Consider the following 23,901-nt stretch of genomic DNA (forward strand, 5'->3'; position numbering starts at 1 on the left):
CAGTTTTTGTTTTCTAAATCGGACCTTTTTCAAAAAGAATAAAAGATTTGGCATCTTGATATCCCAAAATAAGAAATATAAACATTGGAAATTTCTAGTGATTATAGGTGATAAATCCAAGGCAGGCCCTTTTATAAATCAGATGAGTTATTTATGAGGTTTATAAAAGTGGGCCACATTATAACCTTTTCCTGTTTTGAGTCATAGTAACAATAAGGCACTTAAATACCTCTTATCTGAATTTTGCAGGTTAAAAGGTAAGTAGCAGCAAGATAGTATTTGGGAAACATTCAGAAGTAAGTTTTCTCAATATTGCTCTGCATTTCTGGATTTTGACGCAATGCAGTATGAATCTCTTGCTTTCTTAAAGCTAAGTCCCTGCTCACCTCTGCAGAATTGTGCTAACAAGTTGAAATGAATTAATCAGTTTGAAGGCTGACATGCTGATCCACAATCCTGGTTGGAATGTGGTTTAAGCAAAAATATTTGTTGTTTTTATTTATGGCATTCAGTTATCCTTTACGTATTATTGACCTCTCTGCTTACCATCAAATCTGCCACTAAAATCTGCAGCTAAGCTGGTTTTGAGTTAATCTTGTTTGACCTGAGAATCAACTGGTATACAATTTTATGGGTGCTAATGGATTCTTTGGTGTTTGTTCTTATGGAAGCCCTTCCACATCCATGGATATAGTTCTCTTGCTTTGCAAATCTAAAATTTGGTACTAGGCTGGCGTCCTAAGCCATGGAAAAAGGATATTGTCGGTTCTGCACATTTGGGTTCTGACTAAGCAACAAAAACAACTGATGAATGGTTTCTGTGACCTTTTGCTTTGGGTGATGGTTATGAATTTTTCCATAGAGCCAAATGATCCTTTCATCCTCTTAGTCCCTAAAGATTCCTTTCTTGCAAAACAGTAGGTCTGGTGTCCTGCCCGAAAAATCAGAATCTATTTTGTAGTATTGCAAATGCCCCTTAGATCCAGTAAATTCAGCTTGCTGAAAGAATGGCAATCCCAATACTTTGTTTTTAATTGAGACTCCTTTCAGCTTCACTATAATTTTTTCTCTCTTTTGAGTTTCTATAGAGAAACTCTGATTGCCGAATTCTTCTACTGTCTAAGATCTGTGCAAGGGTATCCTAAACCACTCATTGCAGGTGCCAAGCTTACAGAGTCCGGAGCATTTGACCTTTGCTTTGAAAATGTTTTTATCTGCAGTCTTTTGTGTTGCTTAACACAGTGTGATTCCCACCCACTGCCTCTGCCTGCTTCCCAAAGATAGCTATATCCCCTTGTACGGCATATAACTTCTATAAATTAGGTTAAGGCTTTTAAAAATTCCCCAAATACCAAGAACTGCCTCAAACAGCTGTCTCTTGGCCTTCATCAAGAAGACAAAGATATTCATGTCTAGTCTTTTTTGTAGGAATCCATTTTCAGTGGATAATGTGTATAAGTTTGTGTTTGGTATCAGGGATCATTCTGAAGCATGGTATATCTTTGGATTAAATTAGAAATTTCTAGCCAAGATTCATACCTTTAGACCCCACTCTTCTTCACAGAGATCTGGCAGTATTGTAAGAATGCTGACAAGTTCATTTTATTTGTTACAATAGAGGACATAGTTGTAATTCCTGTTTTATCCCCCGAGATCAATTCGAATTACTTGCTGAATGATGCAGCTAACGTTTGACTGCTGCATTGCAGCATTTATAAATAGTCTATGTCTTCAGTCTTCTCTAATATTTTCCAAATATGTACCTTTTTTCTTCTTTTTATTTTCTTTATTTTTTTCTTGCTTTATTTTATTCTATTTTATTTTATTTTAAATGTACCTTTTTTTTAAGTTACCTTAAATGGGAAGTTGTCCTTAAACATACAGAGAATATACTTAGCACTTCATTCCCTTCCTTCAGTCTCCATGTGAACGGACTTGATTGGCAAAATCAGAGACAATCAGTTCCTTTGAGATAAGCAGTCAGTTGATTGCTTTCCTAGGAAGTCCTCTCCATTGTGGTTTTTAGACAGTTAGTGGGATAGATAGGCTGGTAAGATTAGAGTTTGTTTTTTAATGGCACATTTCCCAGATTTTTCCTTTCTGGCACTCTCGAAAGGCGTTTATCCCATATGGCTGGGAACAGCCTGGAACATTCTCTGTGAAGTTGGCCTTATCAGCCTGCTGCATATGGCCAGGGGAGGGGCGGGGCGCTGGCAGGATGCAGCCTCAGTCGTGGAAGGAATGTGGCGCGCCCAGGCAGAGTTGACATTTCAGTAACTCTCTTGACCATTTCCGGTGAGAGGTTGTAGCACCTTTGGATGGCAGGAATTCTTACTGATACTTACGAGAATTTTCCTGTGTTTAATATAGTCTACAGAAATGACGCTTTTAGAAACAGAAAGAAACTGAAACTCCTATAGATAAACGAGAGACAACTCCCTATCAGGGTAAGAGGTCCCACCCCCTTAAATTCTTATTAACCTATAATCTTTTGTGGTGTCTCCTATGGTTGCACAAATGAAAATTCTGAATGCTGACTGCAGTGGGAGCACATTGGTGACTTTCAGATGCCCAGCTCCTTAGGGACAGCCAGTTGTGGCTTGGCAGATCTCCCACCTACTGTCAGCTGATCTACTGCAGGAAAGAAAAGTCCATTATTGCCTGACCAAACCACTTGGTATAGAATTGACTCGTTCTACTTCACTGGGGTGACAAAGAGAGCCTTTTAGGTTGGTTAATTTCAGCAGGGCCTTGCTGAACTGTCTCTCTGGATTGGTAGGATCAAATCAGCAAGCTGGGACCGAGCAGGGGGACTTGCTCAGGTAGAACCTTTGCAATATTATGATGGAGATTTTTTTCTCAGCATCAAGGGCTGCTCCCAAATGTAATTTCTTAATTTCTGTAGCAGCTAAAGGATTTTAGAAATGCAGTGAGTCCTGTGATAGGACACAGAACAGCACCACACAGTCGAATCCTGGAGACTTCCATCTCTTTCAGCAGTTTGTATGCAGTGTCATTGTTCCATATGTAACTATACCTTCCTTGGAAAATTTCTCTACAAGAAAATTTTGTAAGCAAACGAATTAGACACATAAGTTCTCAATGTTTTTCTATCTTTTTTTTTTTTTTTTTTTTTTTTTTTTGAGACAGAGTCTCCATCAGGCACCAGGCTGGAGTGCAGTGGAGTGATCTTGGCTCACTGCAACCTCTGCCTCCCGCGTTCAAGCAATTCTCCTGCCTCAGCCTCCCAAGTAGCTGGGACCACAGGCATGCGCCACCACACTCAGCTAATTTTTGTATTTTAGTTGAGACGGCGTTTCACCATGTTAGTCAGGATGGTCTCGATCTCTTGACCTTGTGATCCACTCACCTTGCCCTGCCAAAGTGCTGGGATTACAGCCGTGAGCCACCACGCCTGGCCCTATCTGTTTCCTGAGGGTTGAGAACAAAGGAATTATATAAGTAAATGGTTCTAACCCTAATTGTTTACTAAAACTCAATTTTAAATAATTTTGATTTTTAAAAAATGATTAATACATCCACCTCGCCCTTTTTTTTGAGAGAGAGAGTCTTGCTCTGTCACCCAGGCTGGAGTGGCGTGATCTCGGCTCACTGCAACGTCTGCCTCCTGAATTCTAGCAATTCTCCAGCTTCAGCCTCCCTAGTAACTGGGATTACAGGCGCATGCCACTATGCCCAGCTAATTTTTTGTATTTTAGTAGAGATGGGATTTCACCATGTTTCCCAGGTTGGTCTCAAACTCCTGAGCTCAGACAGTCCACCCACTTCAGCCTCCAAAGTGCTAGGATTACAGGCATGAGCCAAAATGCCTGGCCAGGCTGTAGTACAAGGCTTGATCTCGGCTCATTGCAAACCACCTCTTTGGCTCAAGCAATTCTCCTGCCTCAGCCTCCTGAGTAGCTGGGAGTACAGGCATGTGCCACCACACCCAGCTAATTTTTGTCTTTTTAGTAGAATGGAGTTTCATCATGTTGGCCAGGCTGGCCTCAAACTCCTGACCTTAGGTGATCCACCTGCGTTGGCCTCCCGAAGTATTGGGATTACAGGTGTGAGCCGCTGCGCCTGCCTCACTGTTTTTTCACTCCAAAGTGGGTATGTGAAAAGTAATTAATAAAGAGGGAGTAAAGACTGGGCACGGTGGCTCACATTTGTAATCCCAGCACTTTGGGAGGCCAAGGCAGGCAGATCACCTGAGGTCAGTTCAAGACCAGCCTGGCCAACATGGTGAAACCCCATCTCTACAAAAATACAAGGGAATTAGCCGGGTGTGGTGGTGGGTGCCGGTAATCCCAGCTATCAGGAGGCTAATGTAGGAGAATTGCTTGAACCCAGGAGGCAGAGGTTGCAGTGAGCCGAGAGAGCGTAGCTGCACTTCAGCCTGGGCAAAAGAGCAAAGACTCAGTCTCAAAAAAAAAAAAAAAAAAAAAAACAGAGTGAAAGAAACCAATAAATAGCCAAACAGCCATCGGTAAAGAATATGTCCACTCTAATCATGTTAAGAATCACTGGTTCAGCCAGGCGTGGTGGCTCACGCTTGTAATCCCAGCACTTTGGGAGACCGAGGCAAGCAGATCACCTGATGTCTGGAGTTCGAGACCAGGCTGACCAACATGGAGAAACCCTATCTCTACTAGAAATAAAAAATTAGCCTGGCATGGTGGCACATGCCTGTAATCCCAGCTACTCGGGAGGCTGAGGCAGGAGAATCGCTTGAACCCAGGAGATGGAGGTCACAGTGAGGCGAGATTGTGCCATTCTGGGAACCAGAGGATCCCAGGTCACCCTGGACTCTGCAACTTGCTTACTAGATTACCTGTCTCCCGACTAGCAAGCTCTGAATATAAGTGAATCTATAACATGTACCAAGTTCTGAGTTCTGTGCCCAGAGAGTAAGAGTAAAATATGGTGTTCTTTATAGTTCCTTAAAGAGCTTATCAGTGTGGTAGGGAGAACAAAATAATTTCATGGCAGAATGTGGCAGTGTTGTAAGATGAATAATAGTGGTGGCCAGGGAGTGGAGACATCTGATTCGGAAGGACCTCATAGAGGACGAGGCATATGCTTTGGACTCAGAGAGATCTGTATGATATTAAATGGTAGGGTTGAGAGTGGGAAAGAAGAGTGTACTGCTGGCAAAGGGAACTTTTTGAGCTTTGCAATGGATCCTGTCCAGGCCCTGTGATTGGGGTTGGTGAGGGAGTTTGATGTGAGATAAGGCCGGAGGAGACAACTGGAAGGTGACTGAGTGAAGTCAGATTTAACTTGTAGTCAGTGTGGCTGGTGATGTTAGTGATCCTTATCAGGATCCTCATCAGCTCAGCCTTCCCCAAAGCAGGCTGACAGACTTAGGGCAGCAGTGTAAACTAGAACTGCCTGTTTTCGTTAAATACTATTACAAAAACTGCTCTGAGCAGACATCAACTTTCCACAGTCACCCCCAGTTTTTGGTTTTAAGGACTTGATGTCTGTTTTAAAAATAGAAAATAGGCTGGTGCAGTGGTTGTGCCTGTAATCCCAGCACTTTGGGAGGCCAAGGCGGGTGGATCACTTGAGTCCAGAAGTTTGAGACTAGCCTGCACAACATGGTGAAACCACATCTGTACAAAAAATGTAAAAATTACCCAGGCGTGGTGGCATCCACCTGTAGTCCTGGCTACTCAGGAGGTTGAGGCAGGAGGATCGCTGGAGCCCAGGAGGCAAGATTGCAGTGAGCCGAGACTGTACCACTGCCACCCCAGCCTGGGCAAGAAAATGAGATCCTGCCAAAAAAAAAAAAAAAGGCAGCCACTTTCTCAGAGTATACTACCATGTGACTAATTCAGGTTTAGTCATTAGGTTGACACCTATTTGTGTGGCTTTAGTCAGCACATTCTTTGTTTGCCATTCTTGCCATGAATCTACCACTTACCTGGATAGAATTCCATTTTTGCAATATGGGAACTAAAAGATTTATTGTGGAGCTCTCTCCCTAACCCTTACAAATGAATTCAGGTCTGTTGCATAGCAGCTGCAACACTCAGCATCAACTTGATCACTTATTCAACCAACATTTCTTTTTTTTTTGAGACAGGGTCTCATTTCATCACACAGGCTGGAGTGCAGTAGTACGACTACAGGTGCATGCCACCACACCTGGCTAATTTTTTTTTTTTTTAGAGCCGTGGTTTTGCCATGTTACCTAGGCTGTTCTTGAACACCTGGGCTCAAGCAGCCTGCCCACCTCAGCCTCCCAAAGTGCCAGGATTGCAGATGTGAACCATGGCAACTAGCCTGTTCAACCAACATTTCTTTTTTTTTTTTTTGAGACGGAGTTTCACTCATGTTACCCAGGCTGGAGTGCAATGGTGCGATCTCGGCTCACCGCAACCTCTGCCTCCTGGGTTCAGGCAATTCTCCTGCCTCAGCCTCCTGAGTAGCTGGGATTACAGGCACGCGCCACCATGTCCAGCTAATTTTTTGTATTTTTAGTGGAGACGGGGTTTCACCATGTTGACCAGGATGGTCTCGATCTCTTGACCTCGTGATCCACCTGCCTCGGCCTCCCAAAGTGCTGGGATTACAGGCTTGAGCCACCGCGCCCGGCCTTCAACCAACATTTCTTAATGACCTCTGTATGCTAGAAATCAGGGATGCAGAGCCAGACATGGTGGCTTATCCCTGTAATCTTAGCATTTTGGAAGGCCAAGGTGGAAAGATCGTTTGAGCCCAGGAGTTCAAGACCAGCCTAGGCAACATAGCAAAACCCTATCTTTACAAAAAATTTTTAAAATTAGCCAGTCGTGATGATTTGCACCCATAATCCTAGCTGCTTGGGAGGCTGAGGTGGAAGGATCGCTTGAACCTGGGAGGTTGAGGTTACAGTGAGCCATGATTGCACTACAGCCTGGGCAGCAAAGCAAGGCCCTGTCTCAAAATAAATAAATAAATATCAGGGATACGAAGATTAGGTTGCTCAGTCTAATCATGCCTTAGGACGTATGTACAAGTGCTTTGCAAATCTAAAGAGAAGTGTTATTACATCTGAGAAAGAGGGAAGGAAGGAACATTGGGTACAGTTTAGCAAAGAGTCAGGATCCTGCAGTTTACTCATTTCAGCTGGGTGTTGAGATAAAAGTAAATAGGCACTATCCAGGCAGAGAAGAGTCATAGGACATTCTAGACAAAGGAAGCATGTGCACATGGCTTGGAGTTTTCAAGGGAATTACGTATTTTGGAGCAGAAAGAATATTTCTATCCCCCAAGAGGATAGGAGGCATGGGTGAGAGATGGTACTAGGCAGGCATGTTGGGCCGTGTTGTGAAGATCCTGCTCAAGAGGTGGGTTCTTTCCTCTGCCAGAAGGGAGCCATCTAAAGGGTTTGGAGTGGCATGGCAAAGAATGTTTCTTTTTATAGTATAAAAATTTTGGACTGTGGAAAAACAATAATATAACAAAAATACATGGTTGATATGTGGATAATAATTTCAAAAGAATGGTGATATGGCTAAAAACACCTTATCTACACTTTTCCAGGATGGTGGTCTTTTAGAAAGTTAGTCTTCAGAGCTGATCAGGCACAAACAGTGCCTTCCCACCACCACTGAGAACTGCTTGAATCCCTACAGAGCTGGAGCATTAGCTAGAAACTCTAACCTCAGCCGTCTCCTGCAGTTTACCTGCCAGGTGGATATGGGGTAGCACTCTTGACAGGTTTCATTCCTAACCCTTAGCCTACTCACCCTTTTCTGCCTTGGAATAGGCGACAGGATAAAGGAAAGAACTCGCAGATGTTTCCAGGGTAACACAATTTTATACCTTTTATACATTGTAGAACAATAGCTGGAAGGGACCAGCAGGCTTATCTGGTCTGCTTCCTTACTGAACCCACACACCCCTCTATAGACTGTAATTGTAAAGTGTGAAGAGACTTGAGACTATGTCGTTTTTCCTGACATTTTTAGTCACTCTCAGAAATTGAGGCATGAAGTGGGAACATGGCTAGTGCAAGGTCACATGCTACTGACAAATTTAGAAGCTTTTTGGCATTAATGTATACCTATTTCCTTCTGTGTTCCTTGATTAGTTAGAGGATAAAATGGCATATTCTTTTTTATTTATTTTTTTTTTTGAGACAGAGTTTTGCTCTTGTTGCCCAGGCTGGAGTGCAATGGTGCAATATTGGCTCACTGCAGCCTCCTCCTCCGGGGTTCAAGCAATTTTCCTGCCTCAGCCTCCCAAGTAGCCGGGATTACAGGCTTGTGCCACCATGCTCAACTGATTTTCTATTTTTAGTAGAGATAGGGTTTCTCCATGTTCATCAGTCTGGTCTTGAACTCCCAACCTCAGGTGATCCATCCGCCTCCGCCTCCCCAAGTGCTGGGATTACAGGTGTGAACCACCACAAATGGCCTATATTCTTTTTTTTTTTTTTTTTTTTGAGACGGAGTCTCTGTTGGTCAGGCTGAAGTGCAGTGGTGCAATCTCAGCTCACTGCAATCTCTGCCTCCCAAGTTCAAGTGATTCTCCTGCCTCAGCCTCCTGAGTAGCTGGGATTCCAGGCGCGCACCACTACGCCCAATAATTTTTGTATTTTTGTAGAGATAAAGTTTCGCCATGTTGGTCAGGCTGGTCTCAAACTCCTGACCTCATGATTCACCCACTGCGGCTTCCCAAAGTGCTGGGATTATAGGCACGAGCCACCGCACCTGGCCTAAAGTGGCATATTCTTTGTTTTAGGTTTTTGTTTTGTTTTGTAACCCAGGCCAGAGTGCACTGGTGCAATGATGGCTCACTGCAGCCTCAAATTCCCAGGCTTAAGTGATCTTCTTGCCTTAGCCTCCTAAGTAGCTCATACCACAGGCACACATCACCATGTCTGGCTATTTTTTTGTATTTTTAGTAGAGACAGTATTTCACCTTGTTGCCCAGGCTGGTCTTGAACTCCTGGAGTCTCAAGCAGTCTGCCACTTCGGCCTCCCAAAGTGTTGGGATTACAGGCATGAGCCATCACACTCCTTGCCTGAAAGGACTTCTGAATGGATTTATCAATACTTCTTTGAATACCACAGTTGCTGCTCTTTTCTCTGAGTCCTTGAAGCCTTTATACTAGATGTAAACTATGGTTTATACTAGAATTAATTTATACTAGTATAAACTATGGTTTATATTAGAATTGATAGTATAAGCCATAGTTCTCCCATTCATAGTTTTCACTTGGTTTCCTTGCCATGTGATTTAGGCATCTTGTGAGGGCCCTATGTAGGTAGGTGTTGCAGGGGAACCGATGGCCATTTTTAATAAAAGAATGGGATCTGGGCTTCATTGTTCTTAAGAAGGGGATGTCTTCTCAATTCATTTGTCTGCTGAGTTTATCTGATAATTCTTTCTTTCCTTTAGAGAGGCTAATTGCTTTTAATCTATTTTGGTGCCTTTTGGGACTTATCTCAGGGCATTCTGTCTTTTCAGAAAATGGACCCAAGTGGGGTCAAAGTGCTGGAAACAGCAGAGGACATCCAGGAGAGGCGGCAGCAGGTCTTAGACCGATACCACCGCTTCAAGGAGCTCTCAACCCTTAGGCGTCAGAAACTGGAAGATTCCTATCGATTCCAGTTCTTTCAAAGAGATGCTGAAGAGCTGGAGAAATGGATTCAGGAAAAACTTCAGATTGCATCTGATGATAATTATAAAGACCCAACCAACTTGCAGGTATGTCTGATCTCCTGGGATTGCTTCCAAAATTCAAGAGCCCAAATCTTACCCAAAAATCAGACAAGGAAATTTACTTAATTATGACCTTGAGAGATGGGACAGCAAAAAGAATATAATGAGGAAGGACAAACTCAATGTTTTCCCTTATTGTATTAGTGAGGGTGAATGTGGAATCTTACAGGCATTAATTATCTTTTCTGGGTGCTTTAAACTGATGGTTCTCAAACCTCTACTTTGATACCACTCGTGATCTTTAAACATTTTTCAGGGAAGTTCTGGGTTAATCTTTCAAAATGAGGTTTTTTTTTTTTTGTTTTATTTTTCTTTTGTTTTTTTGAGACAGAGTTTCGCTTTTGTCACCCAGGCTAGAGTGCAATGTCATGATCTCAGCTCACTGCAACCTCCTACTCCCAGGTTCAAGTGATTCTCCAGCCTCAGCCTCCCGAGTAGCTGGGATTACAGGCGCCCACCACCATGCCCAGCTAATTTTTGTATTTTTAGTAGAGATGGGGTTTCGCCACGTTGGCCAGGCTGGTCTTGAACTCCTAACCTCAGGTGATCCATCTGCCTTGGCCTCCCAAAGTGCTGGGATTACAGGCGTGAGCCACTGCACCTGGCCAAAACTTTTATATAAAAAGGGAAGGGCCTTGCCGGGCTCGGTGGCTCACGTCTATAATCCCAGCACTTTGGGAGGCCAAGGAAGGTAGATCACAAGGTCAGGGGTTCAAGACCAGCCTGACCAATATAGTGAAACCCCGTTTCTACTAAAGATACAAAAATTAGCTGGGCATGGTGGTGGGTGCCTATAGGTCCAGCTACTCAGGAGGTGAAGCAGGAGTATTGCTTGAACCTGGGAGGCGGAGGTTGCAGTGAGCCAAGATCAGATGCCACCCTACTCCAGCCTGGGTGACAGAGTGAGACTGTGTCCCAAAAATTTTTTTAAAAAGGGAATGCCTTTCTTCTCATTAATTTTGTTGAAAGATTTTTGAAGAAAATTATTTTGGTAGCAAGTGGAACAGTAGTTGGGCCCATGGTTTTTTAACTAGAAAAAATTTGCTACAGTAACCTAAGAAGTGAATGAAGAACACTACTTTTAGGTACAGTCCCTGCCTGGCAGGCCCCTTCCCATCTTAGTATTTGATGAAAAAGAGGTATTGAGAAATGGAGTGTGGGCAGGGTCAAAGAGTCTGGCCTCTAAAGCAAGTGAAAGTAAGTCTCATGTGAGTGAATATGGATGGATATTTCAAGAGTAAGCACTAAGTGCTAAGAAAACTGTTAGTGTGGCTCAGTATTTCTAGAAGGGACTGGATGTTCACATAAAGGCTAATTTTCTGATAGCAAAAAAAAAAAAAAATTATTAATAGGATATTTTGTAGCATCTTCCATTGACAATGTTAGTCCTCAACAGTGAGTTAGGACCGTTGATGGCCCTCACTAGCCAGGCTTTCAGAAGGTGAGGAAAAATGCAGTCAGAGTATTTGAGGAGTTGGGCAGGTAGAGAATGGGCAAGGTGCCAAGTGATGTGTCCCTTACTAGAGGGAGCAGGATTGAGGAGGGGAGGAACATGGGGGACAGGGGGCAAAGGACAAAATGCTGATGCTGTGTGGTTGCATCTGAGGCTCACTTCAAGGTCCACCAACAGGGAAAGCTTCAGAAGCATCAAGCCTTTGAAGCTGAAGTACAGGCCAACTCAGGAGCCATTGTTAAGCTGGATGAAACTGGAAACCTGATGATCTCAGAAGGGCATTTTGCATCTGAAACCATACGGGTGAGTATGAATGGCTCACGGTATGGATGGCTTCATCTGGGTGGAGGATTATAGATTCATGCATACATGTCAGTTTGGGTTCCCCAAAAGATAGACTTTTCTAGCTTTTAAAAGAATTTATGAAGTCTCTTAAAAAAGTTACCCAGTCCTGCCTTTGTAATATGACTTAGCATGAATATAAGCAAGTATTTGTATACTCAGTGAGGAAATTAATACTCCTTTTGTAGAATAGAATGTGATTATACTTTAAAGAAAACTGTAAATTAACTCTAACATTTATAAATGGCAATGAGGTAGGAGAGCCTATTAATGAAATTGGCGAATTTAGCAAAGATAAATAGAAACAGCCGCAGACACTATGAAGAAGGTTATCTGTGGGAAAGCTTGCTGTCTGGAATCTTGGCTTGCCCTGGGAGGGGTTTACTGAGGTCTAGGCAGTAAGCCTGTCAAAGCTCCAGCTCTAAGGAATGATTTATGGCACTTGTTGGTCAATGACCGTGGTGCTGGGACTGACTTTGAGGCAGGAGTCCTCGAACTCTTTGGTCTGCTTATTTTAGTGCCAGTTTATTGGAGCTGAGGTAGTAATTGATCTTTCTCTGCTTTGTTTCACATTTCTACTACCATGATATTAAGGAAAAACAAACCTCTTGACAGTGAAGTGTGCACATTGAGTTTCTTATAACTGGATGCACTTGTCTATCTTTGATTTACATCATGTCTAGCTGTGTGTTCTCTTTGTTTCTTTGTCATCCAAAGCCACATTTCATTGAGGCCCAGCCTTGTCTAGTTCTTCACCTGTCAAAGCAATCCTGAAGATTTAAATGAAAGCTGTATCCTTAAGCCACAGCTAGAACTGTTTTGTCCGCAACTCTTGCCTGAACTGTGTGGTTTCATTCACTGAGGATCCAGTCTAGTAATTTTCAACAATAAATATTTGTTTTCTCACGTTTGCTTGGCAATACTCTGCAGTCTCATATTAAGGACTTGCAATTGGCCCCAAGATGTATGATGAATAATTATTAACTATTACTAATAATGATTGTAAATAGGAAATAAAAGTGAATTCCAGATGTCATGTGACTAGTAACATTTAACCCATTCAGACAGTGGAATATTTGTCCGCAATTAAATACAGGTACAGATATTCATCTGGCCATCTTCCCACTATTTTATATACAGTCATAGACTTACAGTAAATGAAATCAGCATACCTTATTATTTCCTTGATAGAAGTTGTTTTCCAGGAGTGAATGAGGCAGCTCCGTAGTAGTGTATGTAACCAACTTACCGATGGAGAACGTTAGACATAGATCAAGTGTTTGGCTTCAGTAATTAAGGGGGAAAGGAAGAGGACCCAAAGCCGACTTTATTCATGTCTATTAGTACCCTCTGCCCTGTTTCGGCGGCTTATTAAAGCAACATTACCAATATTGTTAACTGGCGAAGCATGGTGGCTCACACTTTTAATGCCAGAACTTTGGGAGGCCAGGGCAGGAGGATCACTTCAGCTCAGGAGTTCAAAACCAGCCTGGGCCATAGTGAGACCTAGTTTCTACCAAAAAATTAAAAATTAGCAGGGTGTGGTGGTGCACACCTGTAGTCTCAGCCCCTGGGGAGGCTGAGGTAGGAGGATCGCTTGAGCCTGGGAGGTCAAAGCTGCAGTAAGCCATGATTGTACCACTCCAGCTTAGGCAACAGAGCAAGACTGTCTCAAAAAAAAAAAAAAAAAGTCAGGCACAGTGTCTCACGCCTATAATCCCAGCACTTTACAGCGTTGAGGCGGGCAGATCATCTGAGGTCAAGAGTTCAAGACCAGCCTGGCTAACATGATGAAACCCCATATCTACTAAAAATATAAAAAATTAGCCAGGTGTGGTGGCACACACCTGTAATCCCAGCTACCTGGAGGGCTGAGGAAGGAGAATCCCTTGAACCCAAGAGGCAGAGGTTGCAGTGAGCTGAGATTACACCATTGCACTCCAGCTTGGGCAACAAGAGCTAAAATCCATCTCAAAAATAAATAAAACCAAAACCTATTAAATATAGTTTGTTGAATAGATATTAATATTTATGTCCAGATACTTTGCTAATCTCTAATCTTCACAATAAATTTGCAAAGTGGCCATTATTTCCCTATTACAGAAGAGAAGAAACTGAGGTTCAGAGAGTTTGATTAACTTGTCAAAAGTCATATAGTTGATAGATGACTGAACTGGAATTTATCTATCCCCTTCTTTCTCCAGTCACAACTATTTGTTTTAATTTTTTTTTTTTTTTTTTTTTTTTTTTTTTTTAAACAGTCTTGCTCTGACACCCAGGCTGGAGTCAGTGGCACAATCTCGGCTAGCTGCAATCTCCACCCCCAGGATCAAGTGATTCACCCACCCCAGCCTCTCGAGTAGCTGGGATCACAGGAACACACCACCCCACTGGGCTATTTTTTTGTATTTTTAGTAGAGACCGGGATCTTGCCGTGTTGCCCAGGCTGGTCTTGAACTCCTGAGCTCAAGCAATCTGCCTGCCTCAAGCCTCCCAAAATGCTGGGATTACAGGCGTGAGCCACTGCACCCAATCTGTTTGCTTTGTTTTTCCAACCTGTACTTCATTCCTGTCCTGTTTATTTTTTTGTATTTTTAGTAGAGACGGGGTTTCACCATGTTGACCAGGATGGTCTCGATCTCTTGACCTCGTGATCCACCCGCCTCGGCCTCCCAAAGTGCTGGGATTACAGGCTTGAGCCACCGCTCCCGGCCTCCAGCTAATTTTTTTGTATTTTTAGTAGAGACGAGGTTTCACCTTGTTGACCAGGATGGTCTCGATCTCTTGACCTCGTGATCCACCCGCCTCGGCCTCCCAAAGTGCTGGGATTATAGGCGTGAGCCACCACACCCGGCCTCATTCCTATCTTCTTTACTTAATGTTTTTACCATCTGCTTCTCTGAAGGCTCCTGTTGCTTGCTTATGTCCCTGTTGAGAAATCCACCTGAGTCAGAACCAGGCTTCTCCACCCCATCAGCTTTCCATGTATTTATGAAGTGCATCTGCCTCCCTGCCCACTCACACTCTCAAATAATAGTAAGCCTGTGAAGCTGGACTCTCTAACCTGCAGTATTTACAACATCAGCAATAGGAAATGGTTCCAGTACTGGGACAGGCCTTGCCCTAGTTCTTTCCTTGAGGGGTTAAAAATGAAATATGTGAGATGGACAATTGACTTGAATGTGAGAGGATTTTCTCTAGTCTTCTGTGGCCTCATTTTTCATTTGAGCAGGAGCTCTTATTTAATATTTACATACATGCTCATAGTTCCTATAGTGACCTTGGCTTGGTCATTTGTTTGGTCCCCTAACTCAGTACCTTAGTTTGACAGGTGGTGGTAGCAGAGGAAGGTGGGTGGCATGTGAGGGCATGTCTGTGTCCTGGATAACCTGTTTGTCACTGGTTTAGACTTTCACACCATACCGGACAGCGTGGCGCCCCATAGTCACCACTACCCACATTGGGTCCCACATCCGAGTAGGTGGAGTATTGACTTGCTATTGGTTGCCTTTTCCCCCTTGCTTTGGAGTGCCTTTCACTTTCTTCTCAGTGTGGGGTCACAGTTTTATCAACAGTAGTGAAAGTGAATTGTGTGAGCATGTATTCGTCTGCTGCTTTCTCCTTTCCAATAAAACATCTACACTTGTTTCTAAGATAATCCACCCAGGTTGACTGTCTCCTGGTTTTCAAGTTTTTATTTTGCTGGGTGTGGATCTCAATCATGGGTGGATCCCAGACTTCTTTTCTGTTAGTGTTTAAATCTTTTTGTTTGTTTTACTTCTATCAGTGTTGTACAGAAACTCCCAGTATCTTGGGTAGGCATAATCAAGGCATTGAGATTGGATTGGAATACCAGTATGCATCATCTAAGCTTGAATTGATTATCAGTTTCCTCCAACTCTTGTTAAGTCCTTACTGGGCCTGTATTATGAGAACCTAAAGATGCTGGGAAGTGAATATGTTTGACCCTGTGGCTGCCACTTGGGTGAAGTAAACCTCACTTGAGATGTACCACAAACTGTCTTTTCATAGAAGGTCCAAAATTTTTTCTATTAGGGATCCTTTTTGATAGCTGATAACTTTTCAGGACCCTATCTTTTCTACTTTTTTTTTTTTCCGGGTTGGAGTCTTGCTCTGTTATCCAGAGCTGGAGTGTCCAGAGTGGCGTGATCTCTGCTCACTGCAGCCTCTGCCTCCTGGGTTCAAGCAATTCCCCTGCCTCAGCCACCTGAGCAGCTGGGATTATAGGCGTGTGCCACCACGCCCGGCTAATTTTTGTATTTTTAGTAGTGACAGGGGTTTCACCATGTTGGCCAGGCTGGTCTTGGACTCCTGACCTTGTGATTCACCTGCCTCTGCCTTCCAAAGTGCTGGGAATACAGGCGTGAGCCACCACCCAGCCCTTTTCTACTTTTAGACCAAGATTTTCCTGTTGTGCCTTATAATCTTTACATTGATGATGCCTATAGGACCTTTTGTTTGTTTGTTTTCCCCTTTATCTCCATGAATTTGGAATACATCCTTCAGTAATTTCAGTTCAGTTTACACATTAATTCCTCGTGTTTCCTTCCTCAACAGTCTTCTGGATTGGGAATTCTACTCTAATAGTTTAACAATAATTAGGCCGGGCGCGGTGGCTCAAGCCTGTAATCCCAGCACTGTGGGAGGCCAAGGCGGGTGGATCACGAGGTCAAGAGATCGAGACCATGCTGGTCAACATGGTGAAACCCCGTCTCTACTGAAAATACAAAAAATTAGCTGGGCATGGTGGCGCGTGCCTGTAATCCCAGCGACTCAGGAGGCTGGGGGAGGAGAATTGCCTGAACCCGGGAGGCGGAGGTTGCGGTGAGCCGAGATCGCGCCATTGCACTCCAGCCTGGGTAACAAGAGCGAAAGTCCGTCTCAAAAAAAAAAACAAAAAAAACAACAAAAAAAACCAATAATTAATAGTATCAATCATGTACCTATTAATATATAATGCTAAAATATGTAACTATAAAAGATAAATGTCATAAATATAATTATAAATAAATGAAATATAAAGATATAATTATTAATAATATATATAATAATGATTTTCCTGATGTAAACTAGAGTAAATCTACCTGTGAAAGGCCAGTGGGCCGGGAGCGGTGGCTCAAGCCTGTAATCCCAGCACTTTGGGAGGCCGAGGCGGGTGGATCACGAGGTCAAGAGATCGAGACCATCCTGGTCAACATGGTGAAACCCCGTCTCTATTAAAAATACAAAAAATTAGCTGGGCATGGTGGTGCATGCCTGTAATCCCAGCTACTCAGGAGGCTGAGGCAGGAGAATTGCCTGAACCCAGGAGGCGGAGGTTGCGGTGAGCCGAGATCGCGCCATTGCACTCCAGCCTGGGTAACATGAGTGAAATTCCGTCTCAAAAAAAAAAAAAAAAAAAAAAAAAAAAAGAAAGGCCGGTGATTTTGTAACTTGAAAACCACTAAGGCCGGGTGCAGTAGCTCACACCTGTAATCGCAGCACTTTGGGAGGCTGAGGTGGGTGGATCATAAGGTCAGGAGCTCGAGACCATCCTGGCCAACATGGTGAAACCCCGTCTCTACTAAAAATACAAAAAAAATTTAGTTGGGTGTAGTGGCGCATGACTGTCATCTCAGCTACTTGGGAGGCTGATGCAGGAGAATTGCTTAAACCCAGGGGGTGGAGATTACTGTGAGCCAAGATTGTGCCACTGTACTACAGCCTGGCAGCCTGGGTGACAGTACGAGACTCTGTCTCAAAAAAAAGAAAAAGAAAAAGAAAGAAAACCACTAAACCGCTGTGAACTGTGGACTTTTCCCTGTTCCCAATTAAATTTACTCTTTCCGTTTAGGAATTATCTTTTTAAAATATTTTTATTCAGAGATCCATAAGGTGTCTAACTTGTTTGAACTCTGTGGAAGAGCCAGATCCCACAGAGCCAGTTGTGATCCGATGTAAAATCTGATTTGAAACTTTCAGACTCGTTTGATGGAGCTGCACCGCCAGTGGGAATTACTTTTGGAGAAGATGCGAGAGAAAGGAATCAAACTGCTGCAGGCCCAGAAGTTGGTGCAGTATTTACGAGAATGTGAGGACGTGATGGACTGGATCAATGACAAGGCACGTTTCGGGAAGGAAGGTTTGCTAAACTTTACTCAAAGAAAGGGAAGAGACTCTTCAGTGATCTGTAGCGAGAACCAGTGTTAGGTCAGTTATGGCCATTTTAAGTGAAAGGGTGGAAGTGGGATTGCTGTCTCTCCAGCCACTCTCTAGGTGTTTGGTATTCTGTATACAACTCTGAAGCCTGGAGTTGCTGAGACAGAAATGCTGTGAGCTGAACTTCTTAACTTTCTGTGGGAGGAACTAAAATCACAAACCACGCAGTGAACCGTATCCCTTAAAGCTAACATGGCTCCATCCCTAATGTGTCTGTTTCCTGTTTCTGGAAGCCATTGTTAACAAATGTTGGTTGATCACTCTGGCACTCTCATGGTCCCTGAATAGGAAGCAATTGTTACTTCTGAAGAGCTGGGCCAGGATCTGGAGCATGTAGAGGTTTTACAGAAGAAATTTGAAGAGTTTCAAACAGATATGGCTGCTCATGAAGAAAGAGTTAATGAAGTGAACCAGTTTGCTGCCAAACTCATTCAGGTAAATAGCAAAGTGGTATGTGTTTCTCACAATATTATTATGTTAACTTTAGTATATTCAGGAGAAAATTTTGATTGGTGCCCTAATTTCCAAGTGAGTGAGTTTTTGTAAGCATGTCTTAAGAGTTTTGTTTAGATGTAAGGCACAATACTGATTACTCCTAAATTGGAAAATGCTTTTTAACGTGTTGCCTTGGGCAGAAAGGGCAGAGTTCATTTGATCTGTTTCTTCCACCCACTTTTGGGTAGGGCTGGGTAAAGCTTTTATTGGGCTGCTGAAGCTGGGTCTCAGGGTTTCTCAGACGAGGGTGTGGTGGTGAATGCTTAGTATTGGCAGATGTCCACCAATGCCATAAGGCCCTTGCTTTCCTTTTTGATTTGAAGCTTCCCTGGGTTCTCTTGGGAGCCAGGAAGAACATTGTTATGAGTAGACTCTCTACTCTGGTGCTGGAACCCATTAAGATGGAATAACAACCCTTTCCCAGTGCCCACATGTACAGTTCTGTAAGCTGCTTCCACTACCAAGTCCAAAGGATTCCAAAGACGTCAAGTACTAGGAACCAGAGAGTTTTTACTTTTAGGGAAATTTGATTTGGGGGGGGGGTTCAAATTTTAAATGTATAAATCTGCTTAGAGGCTGGTACTTGTTTCCTTTATCTGGTCAGTGATTAAGAGAAAGAATAGCCAGCATTCCTCAGAAATATCTCACCCTTCCACTGACAGGTGTGTTACCTTTCCAAACCCTAAGTTTTCCTAAGGTTGAACTTGAGAATAGTAGTCGGGCCAAACCCGTGGTACCCCAAATGGATTCAAGAACCCTGAAATGCTTCACTTTATTACTTTACATCATATTTTTAATTAAAAACACCAAAATGTGGTTGGTGGTGAAGGATACTTATAAAGAAATGTTCCTAAGCTGGATGCAATGGCACGTGCCTGCAGACTCAGCTACTCTGCTCAGACCCAAGCTGATAAGGCAGAGTCACTTGAGACCAGCCTGGGCAACATAGCAAGACCCTGTCTGAAAAAAGAAAAAAAGAAATGTCTTCAGTCTAAAGCCAGGAACAAACTCTTGAGCGCTGAAAATTATGTTTATGGGCAAGAACGCTTATCAGCCTCATGAATATCTGAAATACCAAATTTTCAACTGGTTAGCATAGATGAGTACATTGATAAAGCCACTACAATGTTGCAGCCAAAGTATTTATTAACATAAAGGTTTTTGGCACTTTGCACATAACCACTTTATACAATATACAATAACCACACTACTCCAAAAGATAGAGAATGGATCTCCCCTTTTTACACAAGAAATAGAAACTCTTTGGAGTTATAGTTCACTTTGTATCATGTAGACCAGTATTTCTTGTGTTGTGATTCTCTTCAGAATGGTGACTTGCTAAGATACTTCAAGCAACCAACCCCAGGATAACTAGTTGGAGGAGCCAGAAGTTGTGTACAAATCTAGTCTCTTTTCTTCCTTGTTTAGGAGCAGCACCCTGAGGAGGAACTGATCAAGACTAAGCAGGATGAAGTAAATGCCGCCTGGCAGCGGCTGAAGGGCCTGGCTCTGCAGAGGCAGGGAAAACTCTTTGGGGCAGCTGAAGTTCAGCGCTTTAACAGGTGTCAAGCCAGAGTGGGCTTTGGGGAATGGGCCTCAACATGGAGGGGTGTTATGAAGCACAGGGCATGTGCTGGTGAGCTGCCAGGGCTGACTAGGCCTTGGTCCCATGGGGTGTTCCTAGTTCTAGAGAGTTGTCATTGCTGTAGATTAACTGGTGCCTTTGTTGTGTAGGGATGTGGATGAGACTATCAGTTGGATTAAGGAAAAGGAGCAGTTAATGGCCTCTGACGATTTTGGCCGAGACCTGGCAAGTGTGCAAGCACTGCTTCGGAAGCACGAAGGTCTGGAGAGAGATCTTGCTGCTCTAGAGGACAAGGTGGGTTTTACAAGCAGCTTATTCTGTAAATAAGTTACCAAGGGTCAGGAGAAAGTTCTGATGGAGTTCACTTATAGGTCAAAGCCCTGTGTGCTGAGGCTGACCGCCTGCAACAGTCCCACCCTCTGAGTGCAACTCAGATTCAAGTGAAGCGAGAGGAACTGATTACAAACTGGGAGCAGATCCGCACCTTGGCAGCAGAGAGACACGCACGGCTCAATGATTCATACAGGTGCAAATAATCCCCCAGGTCTTAACCATTATTATTTGACTTCTTTTTAGAGAAGCAGGAATAGCAGAGTTAGGGTCTGTTCTATGTTCTATGAAAGTGTCAGGTATCACCTACAAATGCAAATCACTTCTTAACTATGGTCTCTCTTTTTGGAGACTGACAACTGTATCATGTATAGTATATGTATAGTAATCACAACTTAATAAATTCTTCTAGGCCGGGCGCGGTGGCTCAAGCCTGTAATCCCAGCACTTTGGGAGGCCGAGGCGGGTGGATCACGAGGTCAAGAGATCGAGACCATCCTGGTCAACATGGTGAAACCCCGTCTCTACTAAAAATACAAAAATTAGCTGGGCATGGTGGCGCACGCCTGTAGTCCCAGCTACTCGGGAGGCTGAGGCAGGAGAATTGCCTGAACCCAGGAGGCGGAGGTTGCGGTGAGCCGAGATCGCGCCATTGCACTCCAGCCTGGGTATCAAGAGCGAAACTCCGTCTCAAAAAAAAAAAAAAAAATTCTTCTGTTCTGCATCACTGCATTATGACTTATAGAATGGAAATATCCCCTTAAGTATTTAAGTATCACATGAAATATCTTATTAAAACCAGGATTAGAAAGGAAAAGAATGCTTCTTACTAACCAAGTGTTGAACCTGGGAATAACAAGGAAGTTGAAAATGTGGGACAGGATTGGGGCATATTATAGTGATGGACAGAACCTGTTTTAAAGGGTTGATTTCAGCCTTCTCTTGCTTTCCTTCACAGTCTAGATTGGGAGAATTTCATATTTCTCAGAATTAGAGCTTGTATAGTTTGTTAGACATTTGAGAACATAGAATCAGAGCTTTAGGAAGGCCATTTTCCACACTGGAGCCTCTGTTGGAAACATAATGACTTCCTCTGGTTTTCCCTAGGCTCCAACGTTTCCTTGCTGACTTCCGTGACCTCACCAGCTGGGTGACTGAGATGAAAGCCCTCATCAATGCAGATGAGCTCGCCAATGATGTGGCTGGGGCTGAAGCCCTGTTAGATAGACACCAAGAGCACAAGGTAATATCTCTAGCATGTTCCAGAAGTGAAGATTTTAGTTTATAATGCACCAGTATAGCTTGAACCTGGGCAGCAGAAGTTCCAGTGAGCCGAGATCACACCACTGCACTCCAGCCTAGGCGACAGAGTGAGAGTTGATCTCAAAAAAAAAAAAAGACATTTGTAGAGAAAACTATAAAACTTCGTTAAAAGGCATGAAATAAAAACTGAATATTTGGAATGATTTATCTAGTGCACGGATGGAATGATCTTTTGTGAAGGTGTAAATTCCCACCAGGATATATACAGTTTATACAGTTCTAGTCAGGAGCTCAGCAGGCATATGAGTATGTGTGTGTTTCTTTTTGCAATGAGATAAGCTGATTCCAAAACTGATTTGAAAGGAAAAAAAATTCAAAAATAGGTGAGGCAGTGTTGAAGATCATTGTGGGGGTAGGGGAGAGACTCACCCTACCAGGTTCTATAAAATCTAGTAAACAAGTCCATTTGGCCCAAAGAAGAGCACTGGAACAAAAGAGAGCTCAGACCCATGTGAATATGTGGAACCTTGACAAATGACAGGTGACCTGCAAAGCCATTTGGAAAAGGACTTCATCAGTGAGTGATACTCTCTCATTTGATGACCTAGACTGATTATGTATTAGAAAACCTGGCCTAGTCGTTCATTTTGTTCCTCATTTTAGATGTCATAGTCTGACATGTAATGCTTATGTAAAATTCAACACCTTATTTTTATTTTGCAAGATGCTGGGCATAAATCGTGCCTTTTTTCCCCTGTTAGGGTGAAATTGATGCTCATGAAGACAGCTTCAAATCTGCAGATGAATCTGGACAGGCACTGCTTGCTGCTGGTCATTACGCATCAGATGAAGTGAGGGAGAAGGTAAGAGAAATGGAGCTTTTGAGGAGGAAATTATGTCTTTCACTAAGCCTCTGAAAGCTATTATTCATCCTTAAATATCCAGACATCGCATTCACCATGATATGTGAGAAACTTTCCTTTCTCTGCAGAGATTTAAAAAGAAGGTATATGTATAGTGTGATTTCCTGAGAGACAGTCTTTGTTATTTGGGGCACGTGTGGCACATTTCCTACTTATGGGGACTTTTCGTAGGGAGCTGAGTTCTGCATTAGGAATTGGAGCAGAGAGGAAACAAATTTTTATAAAATCATATGTAGGCCAGGTGTGGTGTAACTCCAGCACTTTCAGAGGCCAAGGCTGGAGGGTTGCTTGAGGCCAGGAATGGGAGACCAGCCTGAGCAGGATAGTGAAACCCCCATCTCAACAAAAAATTTAAAAATTAGCCAGACATGATGGCACATGCCTGTAGTCCTAGCTACTTGAGAGGATCACTTGAACCAGGAGTCCAAGGTTATAATGAGCTATGATTTACAACACTGCACTCCAGCCTGAGTGACAGGGTGAGACCCTGTCTCTTAAAAAATAAAATAAAATAATACGTGTGTGTCTGTATGTATATGTGTGTGTATAAGTTTTGAAGTATCTTGGAGTATAAAATTGCCTGAGGAACATTAGATACATAATGATTTATATATTTTTTTAATATTAATAGAGTAAAAGAAGACATTCCAAAGACAGACTTTGTCATTAGTAGCTTCGGAGCCTAAAGTCTAGGGCATTTCTGAATTTATTTTCCATATGTTATGGAGTACCCACTCAGTTGACATTTCCCATTGGAGAGTACCTACTCATTTATAGTGCCTCACTTTTCAATGGATGCCCTATTTTTTCTACCTGGGAGTTTACTTAGCATTTTTACCTAAAGTCATTTGTGATCATGTAGCAGTAAATTAATTCTAGATTAATTAAAATAGGCCATCCCTTTTATATTGAACATGCTCATGCAAGTGAATGTTGTTTTTCCCCTTTTGCAAATGGAAAAAAGGCCTGAAGATTAGCACTAGGATTAGGAGTTCTTGGGTAGCTGTTCTGTCTGCCTTGGTGGCTTTGGGGCTGACCTCATCTCCCTGACCATGTCTCCTATGCCCCCAAGCTGACCATCCTTTCTGAGGAGAGAGCAGCGCTGCTGGAACTGTGGGAGCTGCGCAGGCAGCAGTACGAGCAGTGCATGGACCTGCAGCTCTTCTACCGGGACACTGAGCAGGTGGACAACTGGATGAGCAAGCAGGAGGTAATCTGTGAGCAAAGCCTTGCCAGCAGTGGGAGAACCAGGGCCTGTGTTTTGTTTCCTCCAATAGTTTGCTTATTTTGTTTTAGGACATCAGTACCATTTTAGTTCTGAATCTGTTGAAGAGGGGGAATTGAGCAAGCTTCTCTCAGCTCTGCCAGCATCTTTCCTTGCTTGAGATTGTAAGGCCCTCAGAAAAGGCCCCAGTTTTTCAGATTAGTGTGATGTAAAATGTTTTATTAAAGATACTTTTGGCCGGGCGCGGTGGCTCAAGCCTGTAATCCCAGCACTTTGGGAGGCCGAGGCGGGTGGATCACGAGGTCAAGAGATCGAGACCATCCTGGTCAACATGGTGAAACCCCGT

The 23,901-nt window shown here is 43.2% G+C and overlaps 1 protein-coding gene across 14 annotated transcripts in view; it reads left to right on the forward strand.

Annotated features, from left to right (window-relative positions):
- SPTAN1 (spectrin alpha, non-erythrocytic 1) overlaps window positions 1–23,901 on the forward strand; it is an 85,974-nt gene that overhangs the window by 3,666 nt on the left and 58,407 nt on the right. For all 14 annotated transcript variants that reach the window (XM_032257479.1, XM_032257467.1, XM_032257472.1 and 11 more), the window contains 10 exons: window positions 9,466–9,705; window positions 11,351–11,476; window positions 17,498–17,638; window positions 18,023–18,169; window positions 19,658–19,791; window positions 19,964–20,108; window positions 20,186–20,340; window positions 21,252–21,387; window positions 22,169–22,270; window positions 23,403–23,540. In XM_032257479.1, coding sequence (XP_032113370.1) covers window positions 9,469–9,705; window positions 11,351–11,476; window positions 17,498–17,638; window positions 18,023–18,169; window positions 19,658–19,791; window positions 19,964–20,108; window positions 20,186–20,340; window positions 21,252–21,387; window positions 22,169–22,270; window positions 23,403–23,540 — 1,461 coding nt within the window. In that variant the 5' untranslated portion in view covers window positions 9,466–9,468. The remainder of the gene's footprint in view (window positions 1–9,465; window positions 9,706–11,350; window positions 11,477–17,497; window positions 17,639–18,022; window positions 18,170–19,657; window positions 19,792–19,963; window positions 20,109–20,185; window positions 20,341–21,251; window positions 21,388–22,168; window positions 22,271–23,402; window positions 23,541–23,901) is intronic.

This window comes from Sapajus apella, unplaced genomic scaffold, assembly GCF_009761245.1.
Source record: "Sapajus apella isolate SASKATOON/1434 unplaced genomic scaffold, GSC_monkey_1.0 scaffold97, whole genome shotgun sequence".
NCBI lineage: Eukaryota > Metazoa > Chordata > Mammalia > Primates > Cebidae > Sapajus > Sapajus apella.